Source organism: Lampetra fluviatilis, chromosome 58 (genome assembly GCF_964198595.1).
Source record: "Lampetra fluviatilis chromosome 58, kcLamFluv1.1, whole genome shotgun sequence".
Taxonomy (NCBI): Eukaryota; Metazoa; Chordata; class Hyperoartia; order Petromyzontiformes; family Petromyzontidae; genus Lampetra; species Lampetra fluviatilis.
In genome coordinates, this window is record NC_136332.1 from 8,464,698 (window position 1) to 8,491,992 (window position 27,295).

The 27,295-nt window shown below is 44.3% G+C and overlaps 1 protein-coding gene across 2 annotated transcripts; it reads right to left on the bottom strand.

Annotated features, from left to right (window-relative positions):
• Window positions 1-1,061: 1,061 nt before the first annotated feature.
• LOC144950496 (uncharacterized) lies at window positions 1,062-19,959 on the bottom strand. 2 transcript variants are annotated; one of them, XM_078880634.1, is made up of 8 exons: window positions 19,614-19,959; window positions 13,476-13,578; window positions 12,773-12,901; window positions 11,919-12,023; window positions 10,718-10,810; window positions 7,972-8,027; window positions 6,608-6,893; window positions 1,062-4,014 (listed from the first exon to the last, which is right to left on the bottom strand). In XM_078880634.1, exons 1-8 carry the CDS (start codon window positions 19,677-19,679, stop codon window positions 3,725-3,727), a joined length of 1,128 nt encoding a protein of 375 aa, XP_078736760.1. In that variant the 5' UTR covers window positions 19,680-19,959; the 3' UTR covers window positions 1,062-3,724. The 2 variants fall into 2 exon arrangements, with proteins under 2 accessions (XP_078736760.1, XP_078736759.1); XM_078880633.1 differs by lacking the exon at window positions 19,614-19,959 and adding an exon at window positions 15,311-15,357.
• Between the last annotated feature and the right edge of the window lie 7,336 nt (window positions 19,960-27,295).

Here is a 27,295-nt window from a genome sequence, read left to right on the forward strand (position 1 = left end):
GACGGACGGATACAATAATCCCCTGTGGGCTGGTGGAACCAGGTGGTTCCTACCAGTACAAATGTGTTACAGTGACCGGCAGTGATTGTGTCGTGAAATCTATTCAAAGGGTAGGGGTATCGCCCTAACCTTGTGAAACCGGTACGACGGCTTTATACGGAGCGACCTTATCAGCAGAGGCCGAACTGCCCTCTTCGCCGAATCCCAGGAATGTCCCCGGTCTCGTTGGACGGCGTCCGGGGGAAGGGGGCAGCTGAGTCGTCTTAAGAAGTCGCGCGCGGTTCACTGCCGTGCCCCGACATGCAGCCAGGAGAAGCCACGTGGGCAGCACAACCCAGTGTTGTACGGTACTTTCTGTGCTCTCGCACGTTTCCCTTGACCCACGCTGACCAGCGCGGGGAAGTATGTACGGTCTGCAGGGCCCCGCAACCCACGCGGTGCGGGGGGTTCCTTTGTCCAGCAGTGATGCGCAGAGTTTATTACTTCGTGGGTATCGATACCTGCTGCCTCGCGTGTTTATAGGAATAGGGAACTTGTCGAAACAATCCACTCAGCTAAATAAACAATGGAAAAATCCATCCAGCTCCCACGTGCCAGCTCATTTCATCGCTCCATCTCCACTGGGGTCTCACTGGGGCGAGTTCCTTTGGCTGCCACTCTGTCGCTCGTCTCGAGCGCACGATCCCCTCTATAGGTCGTGTCCAGTCCAAGCCCCCAGTACGATGTCTTAGCTGGTCACTGCTCCCTCATCCATGCTGCTTGTCTTCTGATTTTCTTCGTCACTGTCCACGTTCATGATAGACATCATAGCAGGTGATATGCACTGATTAACACTTTAATTAGGCACACTGGTATACTGATTCGAATGCAAATTTATCCCAACGCAACTTCAACACCTGCCCTTGGTAATGTATTTCCTGCTGTTTTCCAGTTGTATTCCAGTATCTGTCAGTGACACCGGGGAGATGGGGGATTGTTGTCTTTGGCGTGTGCCCGAGAAGAGAAGTCTTCTTGACGGTGCGTGAAGAGCCTGGCAGCAGTGAGCAGGAACAGGTGAACACTGGGATTGTGGGAAGTTTATTAAAGTACAAAAATACAAAGAAGTACACACAGCTGAATAATGATATAAATGCGTCGACGTGGAGATTCAAAGCAGGTGAAAACCACGCGGCTATAAATGACCTTACTGAGTACCCATTGTGGATGGATCGTGGCCCACAGCACCACTGGACACCACTGGAGAGAGTGAAGCGCGCCACTGCGTGCCGGGCGCGCTGCCTATGGTCGTTGGAGGAGGCCGTCACGTGGCTCTGTGGCCACGTGGGCTGACGTCCACTGACAAGAACGTCGACATAATACGGACTTAATGCTTGTTTCCTTGTGTATCTGCTCTAACCGTGTGGAAGTCACGTGTAACAGCATTCGCGAAATAAATCATCGATTAGTAATAAATGATATAACTTACAATGTGGCACATTTTAAATAGTTTTTCTTTTTCCCTCGATGTTATCCCAATTGTGCTTACATTGTCAAGTGACGAACACAAATGTCTATTCTGATCTCTCACACCAGAGTGCGACGTATTGTGTTCGTGAAAGGTGCAAAGAAGCCGATACCATAGAGCCACCTTCGAGATCGCTTCAAGTGACCTGGGTCTACACAGAATGGGATACCGCTTTCTCATCTGCCCTGCCACATGAGAGTAATGTTCACTGCATGACCGTCAACTCTCTTTTCAACTTTCAGAACTGGAATGTTCCCAAATTAAGTGCATAATGAAATTTGGTGTAATGTTTTTTTTTCATGGGCAGTTGTTGGTGGCCGAGCTGAGATCATCACATCAGTAAACCTGAGCAGTCAGATTCATCACAGGGGCACCGATATTCTCAGCACCATGGCCACTTTTGCACCAATATTTTCATAGTCTGCTCTCCTATAACGCGGTAGTGGTTGCGTTCCTGACGAACACCGCTTAATGGGAAAATCGCGTTTCATAAATAAAGCGGTCGCCGATAACACGTGAGATGCGTATGCAGGCTGAACAATCACCGAGGCGTGGGTAGCATCTAGAAGCATCCAGCAGCATCCCAATGCCTCGTGTGGCGATGACGCTACGCCGAGGCAGCCGTACGACCGCTTATTCCTACTCGCGCTACGTGGTTCGTTCAGGCAAATTGCGTTCTATACAATTTGCATTATGAAAACACGCAGCGTTACAGGAGAACAAACTGTACAACAAGGTTATATAGAGTAAATATGCACCGATAAACCTAACTTAAAACACGTATTAGATAAACATACGATATATTTAGGAAAAATTCCACTACAGTAACTTTTTAAGACAATGTACATGGAACATATCACCCATTAACCATGCAAAAAAGATTTAACTACACATATTTGGACCATCTTATTTGACAGGTACTATTCTTTAGTTACCGTACAGTTTACTGATAGACAGCCAGTTTTGTTTTTATCATGTTTAGCTTATTTTTTCACACGCTGGTTGCATGCCTTGAGTTTTACCCACCCAGCAGCATAGCAAGGGGCTGCTTTGTCCTGACTTGCTTTTCTGCTTCTGCCATCTACATAACAAAGGCTCAGTCCCAGCAGCAGCAGCCGTACTAACCATCTCACAATAACTCATCCCCCGAGGCCCATCCTACATACAGTATATACAAGGTCGGGTCTATTGGGACTTCTCTCTTTACTTGATACAGAAATTGTGCTGTGACGGTTCCACCTGAAGACGAAAGCTTGTGTTGCCTCCGAAACGTCGTGATTTATTATTTTATTTCTATTATTTCTTATATTATTTATATTTTTTACCTACGTGACTTTACCGAAAAGACCTAAAAGTATGAATCCTTGCAGTCACGAAAGCTTCAAATCTAGAATTAACATTAAGAATTAAAAACACAAATGGCCCCAGGCTTTAGTGATGAAACAGATGGTATCAGGCACACCAGATGCCATCGCTTAATTAAACCCAAGTTGGGAGCTCAGAAACATAACCCAGGACTCTGACGCTCAGATCATCATCGTGGTAGATGATGTGGACATGAAGCCTGTCCAGGAGGCCTGGCTAGGGGAAATGGCTCGTGACACCCGCAGGAACGTTTGAAACCACAGCCCCATCGATGGCTTAGCGACTGCTAGGACTACTATACGAGTGCCGCTGCCTCAATATAATATTCAGATAGATGCACTGTGACCCAATTTGGGAGAGAGACCCATCCATAGGACTCGAACCCAGAGCATTCAATATGCAGTGCCTTCATGCACCTGCATCCCAAGGCACTGTACAGAAACAGCGAGCATGTTTATTTGATAGGCAGCTATAGGATGCGGAAACAAAGCAGTGTTGGGTCTGGACCTGAGCAGGGGCAGGCAGTGGCGTGTGCGGGCTGGGGGAAGGCAGTTCCAGACCTTGGGGGCAGCAGAGGATAAAGAGCAACCTCCCACTGAACAAAGGTTGACTGGAGGCTTTGACAGAATGGAAGTCTCAGCTGCTAGGATGTAGAATGCACATAAGGGAGTGAGGTCAGATGAGATTGGAGAGGTGGGAGAGTGCGTGGAGTAGAGAGAGAGGTGGGAGAGTGCGTGGAGTATAGAGATACCCCGGGAAACGTTGGAATGGAGGATCTTGAAGACTGCAAGTTAGATATTTAATTCGATTCGGGATTCGATTTTGAGCTTATAATTCTCACAGCGGCATTTTAGATCATTTCTGGGACAGTTGCAGCCAAGGCTGGGCATTTGGATACTGATCTGGCAGATCCTTCAAGGCAGACACCAGTGCCCGACAGAACTCCTCCCCATTATCAATGACAAAGTCAATGAGATCAGAGGATGTTGACAAGTTGTGAGGGATTTGTTGCATCATCAAGGAGTTCTTCATATGCGCCACGAGGGGTTGAGTCTCCACACCGATCCAGTGCTTGAGGTCAGGTTTCGCTCTACGAACTTTCTTGCAGACGATTCCCTCGAACGTTGGAATCAGCCGCTTGGTGTCTGTGGGATTTAGGTTGGCGAGGAGAGTGAATGCACAACACAGATATCGTTAATCGTGGTACGGTTCCAGATGGAGTCAATCAACGCTTAAGACAAAAGTTCCATATGGACCGCATTGGTCAAATGGGCATGCTTCACCTGTTTGTACATCATCCCGAGGTGCGGTCGTGGTCAGATGCTTCATAAATCCAAATTGTGGTGCATTAAGTTCCTTTCACAAACGCGTAATTGAACACACATGATTACTTTCATGCATCTAGGGCTGACAGCTCTCGACACATAAGGGAATACTGTGTTTGTTGCACGACATTATTTTAAAGGAGCTATATTCTTGTCTCGCATGCGCAGTGCCTAATATAAAAACTACAATTCAGAATTGACCGAGTTTGGCCACGTAATGATCTGACCAATTATGTACGTACGTTGAACTTCTTTAACACCATACGTAGCCAACCGTGCTAATCGGAGGCGCAGGGGAAGGACAAATTGTTTCATGTGACCGCAGGATGCTCACATAAACATTCTCCATCAGTGGCCAAGGATTTGGTAGCCAGGGTCTCGCGGAAAGCGTCATGCAGTTGTCCATGTACACAGGGAGGCTGTCGGAGGTTGACACCGCGGGTGTTAAAAGATGCGTGGGCTCTGAATCAAGGAGCTTTTTCTCAACCGTTGTCCGTTTGTGGTTCATTCCTCCTCACACACCGTGTCACTATGACCATGCTCGTGTCGGGAGTGGGCAGCATATTTACTCGTGCTTGTTGCACGAGTAAGTATGCTGCTTTGCAAGAGCTGTTGCAGCTGTGGGCATCGCTGTTGAATTTGTTGCGATAACGTGGATCGCATTACAGGTGTGGTGGGCACACTCACTTATTTGTATTGAGTTGTTCAAGTTATCAACGTGTGACTGTGCACGTTTGTGTTGGGTGGTGCGCGTGTGTTCGTGATAGCGCATGTCTCTGCATCTTGGTGACACGGTGTGTCTGTGTGTTGTCTGATTTATTAGTGACAGTGTGTCTGTGTGTGTTGTCTAGTTTATTAGTGACAGTGTGTCTGTGTCTGTTGCCTAGTTTATTAGTGATAGTGTGTCTGTGTGTGTGTGTTGTCTGGTTTATTAGTGACAGTGTGTGTCTGTGTGTGTGTTGTCTGGTTTATTAGTGACAGTGTGTGTGTTGTCTGGTTTATTAGTGACAGTGTGTGTCTGTCTGTGTGTGTTGTCTAGTTTATTAGTGACACAGTGTCTGTGTGTGTGTTGTCTGGTTTATTAGTGACAGTGTGTCTGTGTGTGTGTTGTCTGGTTTATTAGTGACACAGTGTGTCTGTCTGTGTCTGTGTGTCTGGTTTATTAGTGACAGTGTGTCTGTGTGTTGTCTAGTTTATTAGTGACATTGTGTCTGTGTGTGTTGTCTAGTTTATTAGTGACAGTGTGTGTGTGTGTTGTCTGGTTTATTAGTGAAACAGTGTGTCTGTGTGTGTGTGTTGTCTGGTTTATTAGTGACAGTGTGTGTCTGTGTGTGTGTGTTGTCTAGTTCATTAGTAAACAGTGTTTCTGTGTGTGTTTTCTGGTTTATTAGTGACACAGTGTGTCTGTCTGTGTGTGTTGTCTGGTTTATTAGTGACACAGTGTGTCTGTGTGTAATGTCTGATTTATTAGTGACACGGTGTGTCTGTCTATCTGTGTGTTGTCTGGTTTATTAGTGACACGGTGTGTCTGTGTGTGTTGTCTGGTTTATCAGACTACGTGGTACTCGGGACCCTGTGCTCTCAGTTTTGGATAACTTTAAATACAATTTAACAATAAAATATAAATACAGTTCAAATACAGGTAGTCCTCTACTTACAATGAAGATGCGTTACGACGACCCCATCGTAAATCAAAAAAATTCCTAAGTCGAAGATGGTATAGCCTACCCAGGAGTCTTAAAGAATGGTGATAATTTAGCAAAACAGAGCAATTTACAGTACCGTACTGTATAAACTACATATTGTATGTATTTATTAATTACAATACTGTATTGCACAGTAAAATGTAAAGTAAAAAAAGAGGTAAATTCTTAGCCTACCTATATGAACTGCAATTTAATAGAAAGTTTCTTTCAGGAAACAATCCTATCTGCTATAAAAACTTTTAACATGCATTGAACGTATCGTCCCAACGTACAGTATCGTACCTCGTACGCTGCTGCGTTTGCCTTCCGTGCGAAATTTCAAATATTTTAAATTTTGTCGCATCACTATCGCCATCGTAAGATCGAAATATCGTAAGTCGGACCATCGTAACTCGGGGACTACCTGTACATTGCAATCTCCCCTTTGGATCCTCAAGTTGAATGACCACACAACGCTGAATATTTCTGTCCATAACTTAGTTCTCACGTTAAGAGTGTTTTACCTGCAATTTTTGGGGTTTATGATTGAAATTTTTAGTTTTTTGGCACACCCAAAACTCTGGTGTAACAGTCTGGCTTCCAGAGGTTATTATTTGAAGACAGAAGGATGCAATGTTCTGCACAGAATGAGAGACCCAAAATGCTAGCACACATCACAGTAAAGAATGTATAATTATTATCAGTCGAATGTAAAACAAAATATTTACCCAGGCCCATCAGCCATGTCTGCATCTGAGGGTAGCTTTCCTGCACATCAAGGAGTGCTTCCAGCAGCTTCTGGCATTGGCTGTTACCAGCAGCAATACATTTCAACAGCAAGTAGTTTGCACATTCTGGTCCATGCTCTTTCTTGGCTTCATTGTAGACCTTCCGTGTGATCAGAGAATGTGTATCCATGTACTCCAGGATAGGGGATGGATTTATTCCGATCCATGCCGTCAGGATTTCCTTTTTGTCCTGGATGAGATTCCGTGTATTTTGCTCTCCTGGTCTCTAAAAGTGAGATAAAGAAGCAATCTCTCAATAGGACTGAATACAATGTACACATAATGGTCTATCTGCACATGGTTCATATAGGAAACACATCCAAACAATGTAAACAGCATTCATTTGTTCCTGAGTTTGAATCACAAGCTAGTCCACATTAAGTTTTCATTTTATATTTAACAAACATTTTCTTAGGTTAAAGGCAGGTAAGTCTGCCGACCGATATTGCTTTTACTTGGGTTATATAATAAAGTGACAGGCGCCCCATACCCAGTTGGTAAATGACGAATGCACTCTCTACACAACACAGGTGGTGGTGTGGAGTTTCCATTCCCCATTGGATACTCAGTCAGGTCAGAAATAAAGAGACGAGGAAGAAGGAAAGAAGGATAACCGTGTGACACGAGCTGAACTTTGACTCAGCTGACGTGTCACACGAGGCGAGAAGAAAGGCAATGAATATGGAGGCACCAGGTCAGAGGACGACAGGCTGGCCTAGAGAGAGGCCATTTGAAGTGGTGAACTTTGACATGAAGCCCTGCAGAGTGGATGTGGAGATCGTGGGCCAGGACTGGAATGAGCGGAGAGAGAGAGGAGGAGGAAGTGGAACACTACACGGGTGATGGCAGAGAGAGAGAGCAAGAGAGCAAGATGAGACACTCCCCCACTTCTTACAAGTGGCCGTGTGGATTGTAGAAAAGAGAACGGTCACTCACACCCCCCCCGCCTTCAGCACAACTCAGAGGACCAAAGACTCTCACACCCGTGTCTGGGCACCCCCACGCCGGTGTCACTGTCCTCACCGAGCCCTTGACGCCGTGCCCAGGCACACTCCGGCACTGAGCCTGCCGAGGTATTCACAGTGGAACTGTGCTCCCGGTGGCAGATCAGGGCCAGACGATGACATCACGCAACCTCTGATCTCTCTTATCCAACGACCAGGAGACATTGACTTTAAATTATTTGACATCACCAAACCGAGTCTGATCTCTGATGACTACTAATGGATACAATTCAAGATCACAAAAGTATTAGAACAATGCTCAGACATATCCATTACGAGTCCCTGGGCCACCTCACTTACTTGAACTTTGATCTTAATCAATTTCCATTTTTCTTCAGCCTCTTTAGTCCAGTGTTCTGTAAATAAAGTACCATGATGAGATCATTAATACTCTAATCAAATCTAAAGGCAGCTATTCCTTATTTATTGAAAAAAATCACACTTGCAACCTGCACGTCCTTTAAAGGCGATTGTCTGTCTGTCCCTCCTAGTCAGCCAGCCAGCAAAACTTTTATTGAATACAGAGAGCCCTGTCGCTCTTCACCTTTCTCATCTTCTCTGTTCTGTATATCCCAATTGATCTCAATTTCTCGCCTTGTCTGTTTTTATGTTTCTCTGTCCCCTCTTCTACCGCTCCCTCCCTCTGTAGTGCTCTCCTCCCTCCTCTATCTCTCTCCCACTTCCCTCACTATTCCTCTTCTTGTTTCTCTCTCACCTCTCACCCTCGCTCTCCTTATTCCCAACTCTCAATTCCCCGTCTCAGTCCCCTCTTGCCTCTCCCTAATGCTCTTTCCCACCGCTTGCCGCTTTCTCTCGCTCTCCTCTTTCCGTTGTGCTTCATCTCTTTCCTCTCCGTGTCATGGCCTTTCACTCTCTCCCCAGCCCTCTCCTCTCCATCTCTTTATCCGTGCTCCAGCTCCCGCCCTCACCTCCCTCCTCCATCTCCCTTCCTCGCCACCCTTCTCTCACTCTCTCCTCTATCTTCCTTTGTTAATGCCCTCCTCTCTCTCCCTTACATCTCCCTATCTGCTCTATAAAACAGGTGTTCAGATGTGCTGCTCACCCTGAGCCATAAATGCCCTGATAGTGCATTGTCCTTGTGCTGTTCACCTTTTGGCGTTCTCTGATCTGACACTGATGAGACTAGGCCCAAAAGAAGGCTGTCTCTGGGGTAGGTCAACCAGTTTCAAAGACAATGCAAATATATACAAAACCAACAAGTTAATCACTAGTTCGACTTCCCTAATCGAACCAATCAAACGGCCCTCCCTAAAACCCTCGGCTGCAAGACCTCCCAGATTCTATGGTCTTCCATAGATCCATAAAGAAGTACCCCACTACGGCCCATCGTGTCCACGATCAACTCACCTACCTACAAACTGGCCCGTTTTTTTATCGGATACTCTGCTTCCCTTCACTGGCAAGACCACCTCAGCAGTACTTAACTCAACCCACGTTGTCTCTATGGTCAAGGACATTGTACTGTCTTCTGACAATGTTCTTGTCAGCTTTGATGTGGTTTTCTCTGTTCACCAAGGTTCCAGTGCCTGACACCATAACAATAATTGAAGACTTAGTCCAACATGGACTGAACCCGGATGTCCCTGCGCTGGTTAGGCACTGCCTCACCAACACGTACTTCACCTGGAATGGTACCTTCTACAAACAAAATGAGGGTACCCCTATGGGTTCCCCCTTGTCACCAGTGATACCCAATGTGTTCATGGAGAAATTTGAAACAGATGCCATCCAGACATCCACCCTGCGTCCTTCCCTGTGGAAGAGATATGTGGATGACACTTTCGTCATTTGGCCACATGGCCTCCCAGCATTGAACCAATTCCTCGACCACATCAATTCCAGACACCCATCCATCAAATTTACCATGGAAGTGGAGAAGGATGGCAAGCTACCATTCTTGGATGTTCTGTTTGAGAGGAGGCCCAATAGCTCTTTGGGACATTCTGTTAACAGGAAGGTCACCCACACAGATTCCTACTTGGAAGCCTGATTCCCACCACCACCCGGCTCAAAAGAATTCCCTCATCAAAACACTATACCATAGGGCCCACTGCATCTCTGACCAACACCACCTGGCCAGTGAATTGGCCCTCAAGATGAACGGATACTTGGATCGTGCTATCCGCCAAGCTGTTTCTCCCACCATGCAGAAACAACCCCCTGAGACTCCGATCAAATCATCACGTTGCCATACATAGCAGGCGTTACCAAAACTATTTCCAAAATTCTAAACAAACACAAGATCCAGGTCCGATTCAATACAGTACACAAAATCCTTGATCTGATCCCATCCGTAAAGGATGTCATTCCTGACTTACAGTACCCCGGTGTTTACAAACTGAGTTGTACCTTTCGATTTAAAGCTTTCGTGACTGCAGGGATTCATCTTCTTGTCTCCTGATGACGGATACTTGTGTTGCCTCCGAAACGTCGTGATTTTTTATTTTTATTGTTTTATTTTGATAAATTTTAATTTCATTTTTTACCTACGTGATTTTACCGAAAGAACTAAGAGTATGAATCCTTGCAGTCACGAAAGCTTCAAATCTAGAACTATTCATATATATATTTTTTAAAGGTCTCCAAAATATGAAATAAATAAATAAAAACCTAAAACATTGAGCCATCTAGCAGATGTGCTACACTTTGGGCTAACGGGGTCGTGCGGCCGATTCCTCCGTCAATCCGCAAAAGAACCTCCGCGGTGCGCCGTAGGCGAGGGGATTCGTGGGGAGGTCTCCCCATCTCGACGCAGATTATTGGAGTCTCTGCTGTACCACGAGTTGATCGCGAGGCCAACATATTTTAAATTGGAACAAAGTCGCATTTTCTCAGATGCTTTGGGATAACTGAGACTGGGACCAGGGCAGATAAAGCAGGACATTGGTAGCTTTACATCCGCACGAGCCATGCTTGTGAGTTTTTCTAGTTTAGTACCTGTAAAGTAAGCTTCAATATACATTATATAAAACAATAAATTAGTATCCAGACATCTTATTTTATTCGCGTCATCTTATACACTCACCGGGAAATAATTTCCGCTTGAAAGCGATGAGCGCCAGAATGGTGAACACCAGAATGATCACGATAATCCCAAAAATGATAGAAAGCCAATTAACTGAGAATATGAAAAACAAAATAATCAGTACAAAGTCATTTCATGAAACTCATCTCATGCGCAGATACAATTCAAATGCACCTTACATTACCATTTTTGTCCTTCCCCCACACCTCCAATTAGCATGGTTAGCTACGTACGGTGTAAAAGAAGTTCAAAATACATGATCCAGGTGCACAAAAGCAATGAACTCTCTATGAAGATTCATCATCATTAAAACATTGTTGAAAACACAACACTTAATTTTTAAACATCGCCCAAAAGAGCTTCCCTTGTAAACTGAAAAGACTTTTACATTTCCAACATTTAACTTTCACATTGCGGCAGAGTAAAGCCTCCCCCAGCCAGATTCAAATAAGCCAACATTTGGAGACAGTCAATCAAAGTATGTCAACAAATATTTTGAAAAAACGAAATCTCCAACCAGAACAATGTTTGTGCACGAATTAAGCTGTGTGTGGTCGGTTATGGGTCAAAGCACTGTGCTAATCGTGTTTGGAAAATGCAATCAACGCTTGTTAACATGAGGTTTTACTTAAGATGCTATCCCGTACAATGTTAGTACATGCTAGAGGGTACAATTGATGTGCGTTTGTGTGCTCTAGGACATCTGAAGTGATGTCCTTGTCTGTTGTATGGAATGTGAACTCATTGACTATGATGCCACGTGCTCCACTAGATGCACTCCGTCTGTTATTGCATCGCATTTATTTAACATTTATTTAGCAAATAAAACCCACCAGGAAGAACTCTTCCGTCTTTGGCATCTAGTGAACCTCAGACTTCCACCTCTGCATCATGGCGACTGAAAATTACTTGGGCTTATTGTACTCTAGTGATATTGAAGTGTAAATGTCTAGGCAATAGTTACCAAGTGTGAATTAAACGTTAGTGGGTGTTGATGACATACAAATATCACTTAAATGTAGCAATTTAACAAGTACAGCAACGCCTCTGTTACCCAGAGGGATGTTTGGGTAACCTGAGGGAGTGTGTCCAATTCTTTTTTAATCTAAGACCCAGTGGAAACAATTCACCACTGTGGGTGACAGTGACGGACAATGCTATTCAAATATTTATAATAGGCGTGAACAACTCGTAAACTTACCTCCAATCGGGACACAAGTATCTGAGGTGGGGTCTCTCTTGAGTCCATCTTTGCAATCACATTTGGTGTCCTGGGCCACAGAGCAGTTCACAACAGCTTCCTCATCTGCATGTCGAATCAGAGAGATTGGCATTTGTGTGAATGAAAATGATTAATTCGATGACAAAATTAATTCGCTGACAGGTCAAAATCCTGGCGGTCAGTGTGTTTGCACAAACATGTTTTAAGCTAAACTATTTAACTATTTGAATTTAACCAGGTCAGGCCCACTGAGCTACATAGCTCTTTTTCAGAAGCAAGCTGCCAACAAATGAGAGCTCAATGAAGTGGCTTATCACGTGGAAATTTATAGCAGCCAAATACTCTAGACGCATGTTTCTAAAGGAAAGAAAAACCGGAGGACCCAGGGAAAAATCCACACAACCACGGGGAGAACATGCCAACTCCAAATAAACAGGCGTCAGGGTCGGGATTGAAACCCACGACCTCCAGTATATCAGGCGAGGGAGTTCACACCCTGCCACCATGTGGATCGTGGTGGAGTTATTTGACATTACTTCACCATGCTGGTCAGTGCGAGTAGGTGAAAGCAGGGAACGCAGACATTGGAGCAGAGTACTGGGCAACAATTGATTTTGCTGTACTGGTCTCTGTTGAGAACATAGCTCAGCAGTAGGCTACAAATTGTTTTATGCATGATGGTCACTCATCCAAGTACCGTCTAGGCTCAAACCTGTTCATTCTTCACGACTGGCTGCATTTTGGTGATGTGGGCATAGGCATCTTAATTACATAGCGACGCAAAGCAAAATTCTGGCCATAGCCAACATTATAATTAACATTCATTACCTTACCTTCTCTGCAGCGGCTGCAATTTTCACAACGCGGGGCATTATTGTCTTGGTCCATGTACTGGTCATGAGGGCAAACTTCACACATGGCATTCTGGCCCTCCGATGCACAGTCCATTGTCTTGTGTGACCCTGAGAGGTACAGGGGAACAAAGCAGCAATGCACCCCTGTGAAGAGCAATTTCTCTCAGTGCTTTCATTGTGAGATATGTGATGAAGTTTTTGTTCTTTATTAATTAAGTGATGTTTTTTAGGGTTCAGGTGTTCAGTTTTCACAGTCTGCAGACATTGTAGTTGTGAATATTGGTGACCATATTGCACTGATGAATAAAAAAAAAAACCGCTGCAGTGGTCTATCGCTGCATCACTGCTGCCAGCCAGTTTGTCACATTTGCCAATCACACCTCCGATTAGCACGGTTGGCGACGTACGGTGCAAAAGAAGTTCAACATACAATTTTCCCTTTAACCTATATTCCTAATTAATTCATTTTAAGCCATGCATGCCCAGATTCCTTATTTTTGTATGGTAATATTTTGGGGTTTGGCCATGGGGTTAGGGTTGGGATTAGGAATTAGAGTTTAGGACTCAGGGTTAAGGTTTGAGACAAGGTCACGTGAGAATGCTTTCCTTGATCTTGATCTTCAGTGGCAGTAGTGCCAGTCCTGTGTGTTGGGTGACTAAGTGTGTGTGTTTTCATACATACCTGCTCGACACAACAGGCAGCAGTGACCAATCTCCGATCTGTAGGATCCTTTGGCACATTCTGAATTCACAGCTGGGCCTTCGATTGCGGTGGCAAGAAGAGCCTATCGATAAAATACAAAGACATTAATATAGTTGTATTTATTGGACCAAGGCACTGCTTTTTCATACCAAATTCTCTACATTATAAGACGCTCCACAGAGTAAGACGCATCCCGAACTTGTACCCGGTGTAAATCAATTCAAATAAATCTGGTCATATACGCATACACACATTTACTTAAAATACAGAAATAAGGTTTGGCTTATAATGTACATGACGGTATCATTGACTGGACAATTGTATTGCTTGAATCAAGGTTTTAGGATTGGCATTTCAACTAAAAATGGTGAACCTTACTCACAGAACACTCTTGAAAAGAAGTAATGGGACTTGGGCATATGAGCATTAATGTCATGTCTAGCATCACACCACCAACTCTATGACCACTACCATCTAAGATTAATATACACAGTGTAATCACAAGCACTAACAGCACCAGTAGCATAATTGTGATCATCATCATCACCAGCATCATCAACAGTAGAGCTGGGAAACCGTGGTACGGCTTGCACCGTGGAGCCATGGGCTCCATTCCCCACGTTAACGATCTTCACGGTCCCAGTGACCCTGTCAGCACCAGGCTCCGCACGGTGCTCCAGGCTCACACGAGAGATGAGCTGGGACCGTGAGCCTCGTTACATACACAGACACACACCAGTTGCTCGGTTTGTGCTGGCTTAAAAGTTCAAGCTTACAAGTAAATTTAGCGATAATAGACAAATTATTTACGTTATTTATTATCTTGTCTATGAAAATCGTGATGAGCTAACTCGGCACACTACCTGCTCAGCTCGGCTGATGGAAATAGAACTGGCTCATGGTAAATTGGCTTCATTGTGGATGCTCTTCAAGTAGACTGTGATGCCCTCTACCTGCTCAAACTATGACACGTTTGTTGGTTAGCTGCGTTAGGGGAATATTAGAGGGTATTTAAAAGAGTAGAAAGTGGAATGTTTACTGGCATCTCCAGTGGCGTTTTACTTTTGTGGCCAGCCTCCCTCATTTAGATCACCGGCTGGGACCGCAACTCATTTCATTGGGACCGCTGGCAGGGAGCCCAGGCGTTTAAATTAAAAAAAACCTTAACTTTGTCTCTACTTGTGTGAAACGAGAGCTCTAAATATCCCTTCAAGCGGAGTGAGTTCACTCGCCCTCCATCTTAAGAAGCCCCAATAGCCACCATTTTGTTTCAAGAATGTGCATTTAAGCTGCCCAACAAACGAGGGATCTTCCTTGTAGCCCAACAGACGTGCTGCTGCACAAACCATCGACGCTGGTTAAAGATTACGGCTGACAGATAGTCAGGAACTGCTAATCAATCACCTTGATCATTTTCCACGAGAGGTAAACATAATTTGGGACTATAACAGAGTATTTTTTTGGTGAGATCTCGTAAATATAAATGTGTCGTTAAACCCGACACAACTGACACAGCCAACTAGTAAGGTTTGTCACGAAAACTAAACATGCCAATGACTTACTAGTTCAGCACACCGGTGTGTAGGAGAGTATATTTACGTGATCACACCCAAAAAAACTCTTATAGAAAATGTTGGTCGTCAAAACCGACATTAAACATAGTTTGGACTATTGTTATTACAATGTATTAACCACTTTGTTATCTGTACTGGATAACGTCAGGCTTTTGTTATTTGTAATGGTTTCTTCTGATAAAATACAGATGCTCAAGAGGCAACATATCAAAAGAGGCTGTGCATATCAATATTTTTCACCTGATTAGATAACATCCATTCATAAAACAAAAACAACACGAGTCTTGTCTGGCCCTGTGAGCCGAGTGCATTCACACTGAACCCCGTAAGGAAGGCTCATGAGCCTGAGGCAATGAAGTTAAACTGATTATTATTAAACATTCTGAAAGTGGGGTGTGGTGGAGGAGTGGTGAGCCGACCATAACGAGCATGGCATGAAAGGGCATCATTCACTTAACAGTGCAAAGACCAGAGAGAAGCCATTGTGTGTCGAGGTCAGGGTCCAACTTTAAAAGTTTTCTGAAAATTACTCAATTGGGATTCACGCAGAAGAAATATAACATCATTAGTTTTAATTCAAGATATGATCAGTAGGTTAATTTGAACGATAACGAATCTCACGGAGGAGATTATTTGATTTGTTGTTATAGAAACGTTGATGAAAGTGGCCGCATGACAAAGCGTGCGACGCGTTGACACAAACGGGACCCCGTGTCGCCATGTGGGCCCCCAGGCTCCGGTGTTTGACCATACTTCACCTCCCAGTGTCACTTCGGATATCACCGCAACTTAGCACGAAGGATGTCGCGACCAATATGCATCCGTAATGGAGGCGGTTTGTGTTAAATCGCGTAAATATATAAATGAGTCGTTAAACCCGCCACAAATGACACAGCCAACTAGTAAGGGTTGTCACGTAAACAGAACGTGGCCAATTCGCCACTAGTGCAGCACTCGTGTAGTGTATATTGTAGTGTATAGTGTAGTGTATAGTGTAGTACACTAATGTATAGTGTAGTGTATAGTGTAGTACACTAGTGTATAGTGTAGTGTAGTGTGTAGTGTATAGTACACTAGTGTAAAATGTAGTGTAGAATACTAGTACAGCACTAGTGTATAGTGTCGTACACTAGTGTATAGTGTAGTGTATAGTGTAGTGCAGCACTAGTGTAGTGTATAGTGTAGTACACTAGTGTATAGTGTAGTGTATAGTGTAGAATACTAGTACAGCACTAGTGTATAGTGTCGTACACTAGTGTATAGTGTAGTGTATAGTGTAGTGCAGCACTAGTGTAGTGTATAGTGTAGTACACTAGTGTATAGTGTAGTGTATAGTGTCGTACACTAGTGTATAGTGTAGTGTATAGTGTAGTGCAGCACTAGTGTAGTGTATAGTGTAGTACACTAGTGTATAGTGTAGTGTATAGTGTCGTACACTAGTGTATAGTGTAGTGTATAGTGTAGTGCAGCACTAGTGTAGTGTATAGTGTAGTACACTAGTGTATAGTGTAGTGTATAGTGTAGAATACTAGTACAGCACTAGTGTATAGTGTCGTACACTAGTGTATAGTGTAGTGTATAGTGTAGTGCAGCACTAGTGTAGTGTATAGTGTAGTACACTAGTGTATAGTGTAGTGTATAGTGTAGAATACTAGTACAGCACTAGTGTATAGTGTCGTACACTAGTGTATAGTGTAGTGTATAGTGTAGTGCAGCACTAGTGTAGTTTCGATTTAAAGCTTTCGTGACTGCAGGGATTCATCTTCTTGGTTCTTTCGGTAAAGTCACGTAGAAGGGAAGTAATAAAATAATAAAAATAAAACATAATAAAACAATTCTCACGACGTTTCGGCCACAACGCAAGCAGCCATCCTCAGGCGAAGAATGAAACACCCCAAGCTTGGAGCGTATATTTAAGCTGGGTTAGAGGGGGGGGAGGTGGGAAGAAGAGCGCCTAAACAAAATAATTTGCATATCAAGAGGAATTCAGCATATGGAAAATGCGTAGGAGGTGGGCGGGGGGGGTTCCAAATCAATACTATGCCCGTGCATTATGCAGGATTAGCAGCATCAAAGGGGGGGGGGGGGAAGGGGGGGAGCATTAACAAAGGAAAGGAATGTTAATAGTATGTACCTGTAGTTACTAAACAACCACGTAAAAAACTACAGTATAAACTGCATGACAAACTAAAGTATAAACTACATAGCATCATCAGTAAACATACTATACTCTACAATAAGCTGAGTTACTAACAGTAAGTAATACATGAAAAATTCTACGTTGTAAAAAATTATATAATATGCTTCCATCTAAACTTTATTCTCTTACATCACACGCGTCTATACCGTACTATATACTTCCATAGGCAAAACCAACATTAAATTACATACTGTATTGCTATAAACCACCCTATACCTTATACATTTTTAATATAACACTATGTATTATTCTACCCACCCTAATGTGTATCAAAATGGTTTATTACGTCCTTCCAGTGATTGCTAAGCCAGAATCCATCTTCTCGGTTAAAATTGTCTCTGTGTTTGTAAATGTGGATCGCCTCATGTACGAATCTCTCATGATAGCCAGATGGCTTGCAGAGAACCTCTGTCTTGGAGAAGTCAATGTCATGTGAGCCCACTGAGTTGTAACAGTGATCTGCCACGGCTGAGGTGTTTGTCCTACAGTGTTTCAGGTCAGCTTTATGTTCACGGATGCGGTCCGAGACATGTCGTTTGGTTTCCCCAATGTAACTGCTACCACAGAGGCAACTTAGTTTGTAGACACCAGGGTACTGTATGTCTGGAACCACATCTTTTACAGACGGTACCAGATCACGGATTTTATGTACTGTGTTGAATCGGACCTGGATCTTGTGTTTAATCAGGATTTTGGAGATCTTTTTTGTGACCCCAGCAATGTAGGGTAAGGTGATGGCCTTTCAAGACCATCACCTTACCCTACATTGCTGGGGTCACAAAAAAGATCTCCAAAATCCTGATTAAACACAAGATCCAGGTCCGATTCAACACAGTACATAAAATCCGTGATCTGGTACCGTCTGTAAAAGATGTGGTTCCAGACATACAGTACCCTGGTGTCTACAAACTAAGTTGCCTCTGTGGTAGCAGTTACATTGGGGAAACCAAACGACATGTCTCGGACCGCATCCGTGAACATAAAGCTGACCTGAAACACTGTAGGACAAACACCTCAGCCGTGGCAGATCACTGTTACAACTCAGTGGGCTCACATGACATTGACTTCTCCAAGACAGAGGTTCTCTGCAAGCCATCTGGCTATCATGAGAGATTCGTACATGAGGCGATCCACATTTACAAACACAGAGACAATTTTAACCGAGAAGATGGATTCTGGCTTAGCAATCACTGGAAGGACGTAATAAACCATTTTGATACACATTAGGGTGGGTAGAATAATACATAGTGTTATATTAAAAATGTATAAGGTATAGGGTGGTTTATAGCAATACAGTATGTAATTTAATGTTGGTTTTGCCTATGGAAGTATATAGTACGGTATAGACGCGTGTGATGTAAGAGAATAAAGTTTAGATGGAAGCATATTATATAATTTTTTACAACGTAGAATTTTTCATGTATTACTTACTGTTAGTAACTCAGCTTATTGTAGAGTATAGTAAGTTTACTGATGATGCTATGTAGTTTATACTTTAGTTTGTCATGCAGTTTATACTGTAGTTTTTTACGTGGTTGTTTAGTAACTACAGGTACATACTATTAACATTCCTTTCCTTTGTTAATGCTCCCCCCCTTCCCCCCCCCCCTTTGATGCTGCTAATCCTGCATAATGCACGGGCATAGTATTGATTTGGAACCCCCCCCGCACACTAGTGTAGTGTATAGTGTAGTACACTAGTGTATAGTGTAGTATACTAGTGCGGCACTAACTGGTTGTGTGTGGGAGAGCCAAGACACTTTCACTGCAACTGTTGTTAGCTGGGCCTGCCCCAGCCTTGCTGGCCACCCGGGGATATGTAGCCATACTTCACCACGCCGGTCAATAGAGAGGGCAGCAGCAGCACGGCCCTCCTACCACGCAGCCTATACCACCTGGTACGAGGTCGCCCCATCCTACGCAGGCTCAACCCTGCTTAGCTTCTTCTATCTCATTCATTCGGGCACAAACCCGATCTCCTACCAGAACCTCTTTTTAAAATGACTCGTAAATTACCGTGCCCACATATCCCGTGAGCACGATGGGCTACGTACGGTGCGAAAGAAGTTCAACACACAGTATTCATAATAAATGTTGCATGGGTTAGATCGCGTAAATACACATACTGGTCGCGAAAGCCTCCGTGTGATGAAGTTAAACACACACACCGACTCTAACCTCAACGCAGTGATATATATACACAGTACTTCACTCTGCTGGACATCGCCACAGATTTAACGTCGCCAAGAGAGACCCACACGGGCTCCCTGTATCTGAACGCAACGGGCTTTGGCCTGGCCACATCTCCACCCTCCTCACACGACGACGACGACGAGGTCTCACCTGGGCCAGCAGGAGACACGCGATCCGACAGCAGCTGTCCAAGTCGCCTTTCCTCCTCATCCTCATGGTGACAATCCGCGCCGTCTCTCCGCTTGACTCGTGAACACTCAACACAAGATAAAGTCACGTAGAAGGGAAGTCCTCAGGTGAGGACGGCTGCTTGCGTTGTGGCCGAAACGTCGTGATAATTATTTTATTGTTTTATTTTTATTATTTTATTACTTCCCTTCTACGTGACTTTACCGAAAGAACCAAGAAGATGAATCCCTGCAGTTACGAAAGATTTAAATCGAAACTCAACACAAGCTCACGGCCCGTCGCTGCTGCTGCACCAAAGAACAGAACATGACCGAAGTTCCAGAACAGTGGCTCAAGTTTCAAGTTCCTCTTTGGTGATTGCAACATCATCGCCTGAGAGTTGCGTCCCGATTTACCGGTAGGCGACTGCGCCCCCTGCAGGTGAGGCAGCGCTTTGTCAGTCTCCCTTAGAGGTCACCCACTGAGTAGGGAGGCGACAATCTTCACATCAAGATTGAGGCGACAATCTTCACATCAAGATTGAGGCGACAATCTTCACATTAAGATTGAGGCGGCAATCTTCACATCAAGATTGAGGTGACAATCTTCACATCAAGATTGAGGCGACAATCTTCACATCAAGATTGAGGCAACAATCTTCACATCAAGATTGAGGCGACAATCTTCACATCAAGATTGAGGCGACAATCTTCACATCAAGATTGAGGCGACAATCTTCACATCAAGATTGAGGCGACAATCTTCACATCAAGATTGAGGCGACAATCTTCACATCAAGATTGAGGCAACAATCTTCACATCAAGATTGAGGCGACAATCTTCACATCAAGATTGAGGCGACAATCTTCACATCAAGATTGAGGCGACAATCTTCACATCAAGATTGAGGCGATAATCTTCACATCAAGATTGAGGCGACAATCTTCACATCAAGATTGAGGCGACAATCTTCACATCAAGATTGAGGCGACAATCTTCACATCAAGATTGAGGCAACAATCTTCACATCAAGATTGAGGCGACAATCTTCACATCAAGATTGAGGCGACAATCTTCACATCAAGATTGAGGTGACAATCTTCACATCAAGATTGAGGCGACAATCTTCACATCAAGATTGAGGCAACAATCTTCACATCAAGATTGAGGCGACAATCTTCACATCAAGATTGAGGCGACAATCTTCACATCAAGATTGAGGCGACAATCTTCACATCAAGATTGAGGCGATAATCTTCACATCAAGATTGAGGCGACAATCTTCACATCAAGATTGAGGCAACAATCTTCACATCAAGATTGAGGCGACAATCTTCACATCAAGATTGAGGCAACAATCTTCACATCAAGATTGAGGTGACAATCTTCACATCAAGATTGAGGTGACAACCTTCACATCAAGATTGAGGCGACAATCTTCACATCAAGATTGAGGTGACAATCTTCACATCAAGATTGAGGCGACAATCTTCACATCAAGATTGAGGCGACAATCTTCACATCAAGATTGAGGTGACAATCTTCACATCAAGATTGAGGCGACAATCTTCACATCAAGATTGAGGCGACAATCTTCACATCAAGATTGAGGTGACAATCTTCACATCAAGATTGAGGCGACAATCTTCACATCAAGATTGAGGCGACAATCTTCACATCAAGATTGAGGCGACAATCTTCACATCAAGATTGAGGCGACAATCTTCACATCAAGATTGAGGTGACAATCTTCACATCAAGATTGAGGCGACAATCTTCACATCAAGATTGAGGCAACAATTTGTCAAGGCTTGACCCCTACCCCCCTATAGAACGGCCGATATTTAATCCACGCAGAAACGACCAAGGATTATTAATATTCACGTGTTTAAACAAACAGGTAGTCCGGACTATCTCACTCATCTGAAGGCCAATGTCGACAGATTATTGTCGAGGCTTCACCCCCCTCCCTCACCCTCCATGCGTACGGACTCTGTGGGTGGCCCCTTACGCTACAGTGCTTCACTTTGTATTTACTGCTCTGTGGATTTGTATTCATGAACGGACCTTTAATTTTGTCATGCGTCCCCTCAGGTGAAAAAGGGGCAAAGATGCGTAGTCTACATCGGATAAGGGAAATACAAGTGTAAATGTATGTACTGTGTTGAACTTCTTTCGCATCGTACGTAGCCGGCCGTGCGAATCGGAGGTGCGGGACCCGTTAAATAAAAACAATAAATTAAAATATCACTTCCCACCATGCTCCTTCGGTATTTTATAAATAATTGGTTAATGTTTCCGCAATTTCTGGTAATAACCGAGACCAGGTGGTTAGGTGGATAATGAATTCATTAGGATCGTTATGTAGACCGCAGGAAGAATCCGATGAACTATAAAGCTCTTTTTACCACAGATGTCCAGTAAGGGCATGGGGTCAGCGAGTTACAACAACAATACAAAAAAACACGACAGGAGAGTCAAGGTAAGCAAGTCACTCAGCATAAATAATGCTGGTATCATCATCATCATCAATGCTATAAGGGGGCAAGTGTGAGTGTGTTACTCCAAATATAGTTTTTAAAGTAAATTTTTATTTGTGCAACATTACGCTTCAATGGAGCACTGGACGCCATATGGACTCGAAAATGAAATTTTCCCCGCACAAGAATACGGAGTAAACCATGTGGCTTGACAGGTATGAATGTTCTCGTAAGAGTAATGCACTTAGTAATTAATTTTCTGGCTCAATCTTCATCTAAATAGAATTAGAGACGCTTTCAATGGATATTAGAATCAAAGTATCCACGAAAGTTGCAAATGTTTACAATCCTGAACTTTGCAAGCAGGTGGAGGAAGCAAGTTTAATTTGTTTTTACCATTGCTACGTTGGAACTTTCGGAAGGCCAACTTGGCCCAATTTCGTTACGTTTCTGACATCTGCTGCAAAAAAAAAATCAACATCTCCAACCCACACTGGGTGACCAGCCCCTAACAACTATCACAGCGTGGGGTGCTCATCAACCAGCAGTGGATTGATGAAGGCAACTGAATTATTACATTTGAATGCATTGCGATCGTAGGATTTGATTTTAAAAGAGACATAGGCATAAAGTATCCAATTCCTCAATGCATTTAATTCTGCCAGTAAGTCTATGCAAAAGCCTACCATGCAGGAGCAAAGAACAGCTTAAATGTGCAATCCTACCATTAACATTTTTTTGCTATATTGAAAATCATCATCACTTTTCTTTAACCTTTTCCCCATGTTTAAGCATACAACGATGTATACTGTAATGTATATACAGAAATAGGGTATGTAACAATGTGCTGCTGTAATCATCAATACTCCGGCTGTATCTGCAACAGAATGAGTTGCAGAGGGTTCCTAACGGGGCCTATGACGGCTTTCCCAGCCTCGGGACCGTCACTCTGTGGTGCAAGGAGCCCGTGGTTATTCCACCGAGTTGAGTCACACATGGAGACTGTTGGTAGTCCTGCAATTTAAACAACTTGAAACCATCGGTCACAATCACTGGATTACATGTAAGGCGTTTATACCATCATCACCCATGATCTATCCGCTGCTAACGAAGGCTGCTCTCCAAGCCATTGCAAGATCTCCCGTTCCTAAAATGCAACGATTCCCGCCAGCTCCTGCGCACACGCTGATTCCATCGCTCCATCTCTCGCAGTGGGTCGGCCTCGCCGATGTGTTCCCTCCTTTGTTTCCAATTGTAATTCTGCAGCGTGTTCTGCACAAGCCCACTGTTCCCATAGACCCTTCTCACGTGAATACTGGATGTTCTGTAATCCACGTGTTCCTCTTCGCATCCCTGCATCTAATTCAAAGCTACTCACCTCTCTCCGTGCTCATTTGCGCACTTTTGAGCTCTAGTTACAATGTCGTTGCTTGTGACATTGTTCTCAATCCATGCATCAAAGCAAAACACTCAACACATTCGTCAATGACTCTGTGGCCCTAAACAATAAATCTATATAAAATCGGCGACGTTTTGGGCAAATGCCCTTTCTTCATAGCACATACGCACAGAGGCCAGATGGAGTTTTGGTTTGGAGACTTCATACCATGGGGCCAGATGAGAGTTACGTTTTAAAAATGTTTTCTGATGACCAGTTTTGAAATGGGCATATGAATTGTTACCATGTCATAGCAGGTAATGTGTGCATTGGGCACGTGACGTTGATGCAGTCGTCTAAGCTATCGCCGACCAATGTCATATAAATAGATACACGGTACCACGGGCTCGTCTTCTGCACAAGTGGAGCAAGAATGAGAGCTCCACCGGCGATTGCAGAGCAGAACCAAGAGCGGACCGCGTGGCAAACTGCTGGTCGCGCCGACACCGTTGAACGGCATCACCATAGAACATCAGCAGCTCACAACAACCAATACCGTTGAATGGCCGCTAAAGAACCAAGGCATCAATTTGTTACATTTGCTGCCGTTCCAAAAGTCAGCTGCTTGTTTCTGCAATGCGTCGCACGAACGAATGGCACCTTGAGTGAGCACGATTTAACTCGAATTTGTACTGGAAAGGCGGACCGTGTTGAGACGCGAAAATTGGAGATTTGGAAACACTGGTCTAATGTTTCATTTTATTTTGTCTTTAAAAACCAACAAAATAACCTTCTAAAAGCTATTTTATATGCCTAACCGTATACCGCACATTAACACGAAGCGTCTGTCTAGGTAAGCGGATGATAACACAGTTTCAATGAACGTCAATCAGCTGCAGAGTATCCCCGAAGGAATATTCAAGACGCTCACAAACCTACAAACGCTGTACCTGAGCACCAATCAGCTGCAGAGGGTTCCTCCTGATTGTGCGCGCCTCGATGCACGCACGCAGGCGATGGCTCGGTCATGTTGCACTTTCATCGTCGTACAGTGCAATGCAGTTCCATATTGTATGCGCATTCGAGTCGCAATAGCGATATTACATTCACCACTCACTTTACCCTCACCACTCACTTTACACTCACCTGGCACCACTGATTTTAAGCTTACCACTGACCTGTCACTCACCATTCAATTTACACTCACCACTCACCTGACATGTCACCACTTAGTTTTATTCAGCAGTAGTATTGTCAATGTCTGTCGACATCAATCAGTAATTCGAATAATGAACCAAATAATAGAATAATGTTATTGTGTGTAGCTATATAGGGCTCTTCCCGCGGGAGTGTTTGATCAGCTCACTGAGCTGGGGACTCTATGGCTGAGCAATAACCAGCTCGAGTCTCTCCCAAAACCAGGCTGGCATTACAAGGCCAGCATCTCCACCTTATTAACATTTATACTTTATCATCATCTCTACCTTATTAACATTTACACATTATTAGCATCTCTACTTAATTAGTATTTATACTTTATTACCATTTACACAACATTAGCATTTATACTTTATTGGTATTTATACAGCATTAGCATTTCAAATATATTAACATATGTACTTTCTTAGCATTTATACTTTCTTAGCATTTACATTTCATTCTAATTTCCAATTTATCAGCATATACTGTCCACTTTTCAGCATATATCATATATAATCATATATCTTAGATAAATCATATATAAACTAAGGGGAATTAATTATTTACATTGCTGTAGAACTGCTTTTTGTGTTTTGTTTTTTGGCCTTCACCGCACCTCCGGTTAGCACGATTGGCTACGCAGGGTGCGAAAGAAGTTCAACATACATACATTGGTAAATATTAATACATCTAGTTTTATTGTTAAATATCTTTGCACAATAAATATTAATTGACATTTTGATATTTTCCTTTGCGTTGCCAGGGCGACTCTTTACACCCCACGCGACGCCATGCAGCCAATCACAGCTCGATGTCATGACCAACGAAAAAAATGCTTTTAAATTAATTTGACGTGAACTGCAAACCCAAAGACAACTTTATTACCCCAGCGTGGCACATTGTCGTAAGCGACAAGAATGCAGAACATGTTTAACCCCTGCTTCACACAAATAAAACATTGGTGAAGATGATGCATTGTTGTCAATGTCGCTCGTCCTTGAGTAGTATCAACCAGATGCAGGCCCTGCCCGCTGGTGTGTTTGATCAACTCACGGAGCTGGGCACTCTGGGACTGCAGTCGAATCAGCTGGAGTCTCTCCCACGAGGGGACTCATTTCCCACAGCCCACATCACGGTCTGGGGGTTGGTGGCCAGCAGAACACCGGCAACAGCCGCTCCTCACACTGTTCTTTAGATGCCACTGATGGTTGTATGTTGAATTTTTTTCGCACCCTACGTAGGCAATCGTGGTAATCGGAGGTGCGGGAGGAAGAACAGAAAAAGCAGTTCTAAATAAAACTTTTTTTTTTAATGTAAAAGTGCATAGCTCCAGTGGCTTTCTTATTATTGGAAAGAAGAGCGCTCCAGACGGTCGCAGAAGCGCATCTGAAAGCGCGCTTAACACGAAATGATCATTAGCGCAGAATAAGTAACAAAATAATGAAGCTATGCGTCTCCATCCAATATCTCTCCTTCCACATAAAAACTAAACAAATATTGTCAGTCACATGGCCTTCTGTCCTCTTGTCTGAAATGCTTTCATGCAAGAGCTCTCAATGAGGGATGATACGTTCAGAACCCATCAGCCTGAATTACATTCACAACCGCTTCAATCCTAACGCAGCACTCCTGTTCTGGCTCCTGGCCAAACTTGGAATCAATTCACGATCTTGTTGCTGCTAACCTCTGACAGCACTCTGGGGCCTCTCTCTCACACATCCCCACACCTGTGTCTTCGGTACCGATATTGCGCCTCTCTGTGTTCCACGTCGCAGTCTGCGATGCGAGCACCCACCATGCCGTGTGTCTACTACCGACAATGCCGTGCGTCTACTACCCACAATGCCGTGCGTCTACTACCCACCATGCCGTGCGTCTACTACCCACCATGCCGTGCGTCTACTACCCACCATGCCGTGCGTCTACTACCCACCATGCCGTGCGTCTACTACCCACCATGCCGTGCGTCTACTACCCACCATGCCGTGCGTCTACTACCCACCATGCCGTGCGTCTACTACCCACAATGCCGTGCGTCTACTACCCACCATGCCGTGCGTCTACTACCCACCATGCCGTGCGTCTACTACCCACCATGCCGTGCGTCTACTACCCACCATGCCGTGCGTCTACTACCCACCATGCCGTGCGTCTACTACCCACAATGCCGTGCGTCTACTACCCACCATGCCGTGCGTCTACTACCCACCATGCCGTGCGTCTACTACCCACCATGCCGTGCGTCTACTACCCACCATGCCGTGCGTCTACTACCCACCATGCCGTGCGTCTACTACCCACAATGCCGTGCGTCTACTACCCACCATGCCGTGCGTCTACTACCCACCATGCCGTGTGTCTACTACCCACCATTCCGTGTGTCTACTACCCACCATGCCGTGTGTCTAATACCCACCATGCCGTGCGTCTACTACCCACCATGCCGTGCGTCTACTACCCACCATGCCGTGTGTCTACTACCCACCATTCCGTGTGTCTAATACCCACCATGCCGTGTGTCTAATACCCACCATGCCGTGTGTCTACTACCCACCAGAGGAGCGACCTCCCCAGGGCACTGTCGCTGTGCTCGAGTCACCGCTGAT

What these genes read in the sequence shown, in the direction of transcription:
- LOC144950496 (XM_078880634.1), bottom strand. Translation starts at nt 19,679, where the DNA reads ATGAGGATGAGGAGGAAAGGCGACTTGGACAGCTGCTGTCGGATCGCG. An exon ending in CGTGTCTCCTGCTGGCCCAG is followed by an intron (nt 13,579 to 19,613) that starts GTGAGACCTCGT and finishes TTTTATCGATAG; the next exon opens with GCTCTTCTTGCCACCGCAAT. An exon ending in TGATTAAGATCAAAGTTCAA is followed by an intron (nt 6,894 to 7,971) that starts GTAAGTGAGGTG and finishes TCTCACTTTTAG; the next exon opens with AGACCAGGAGAGCAAAATAC.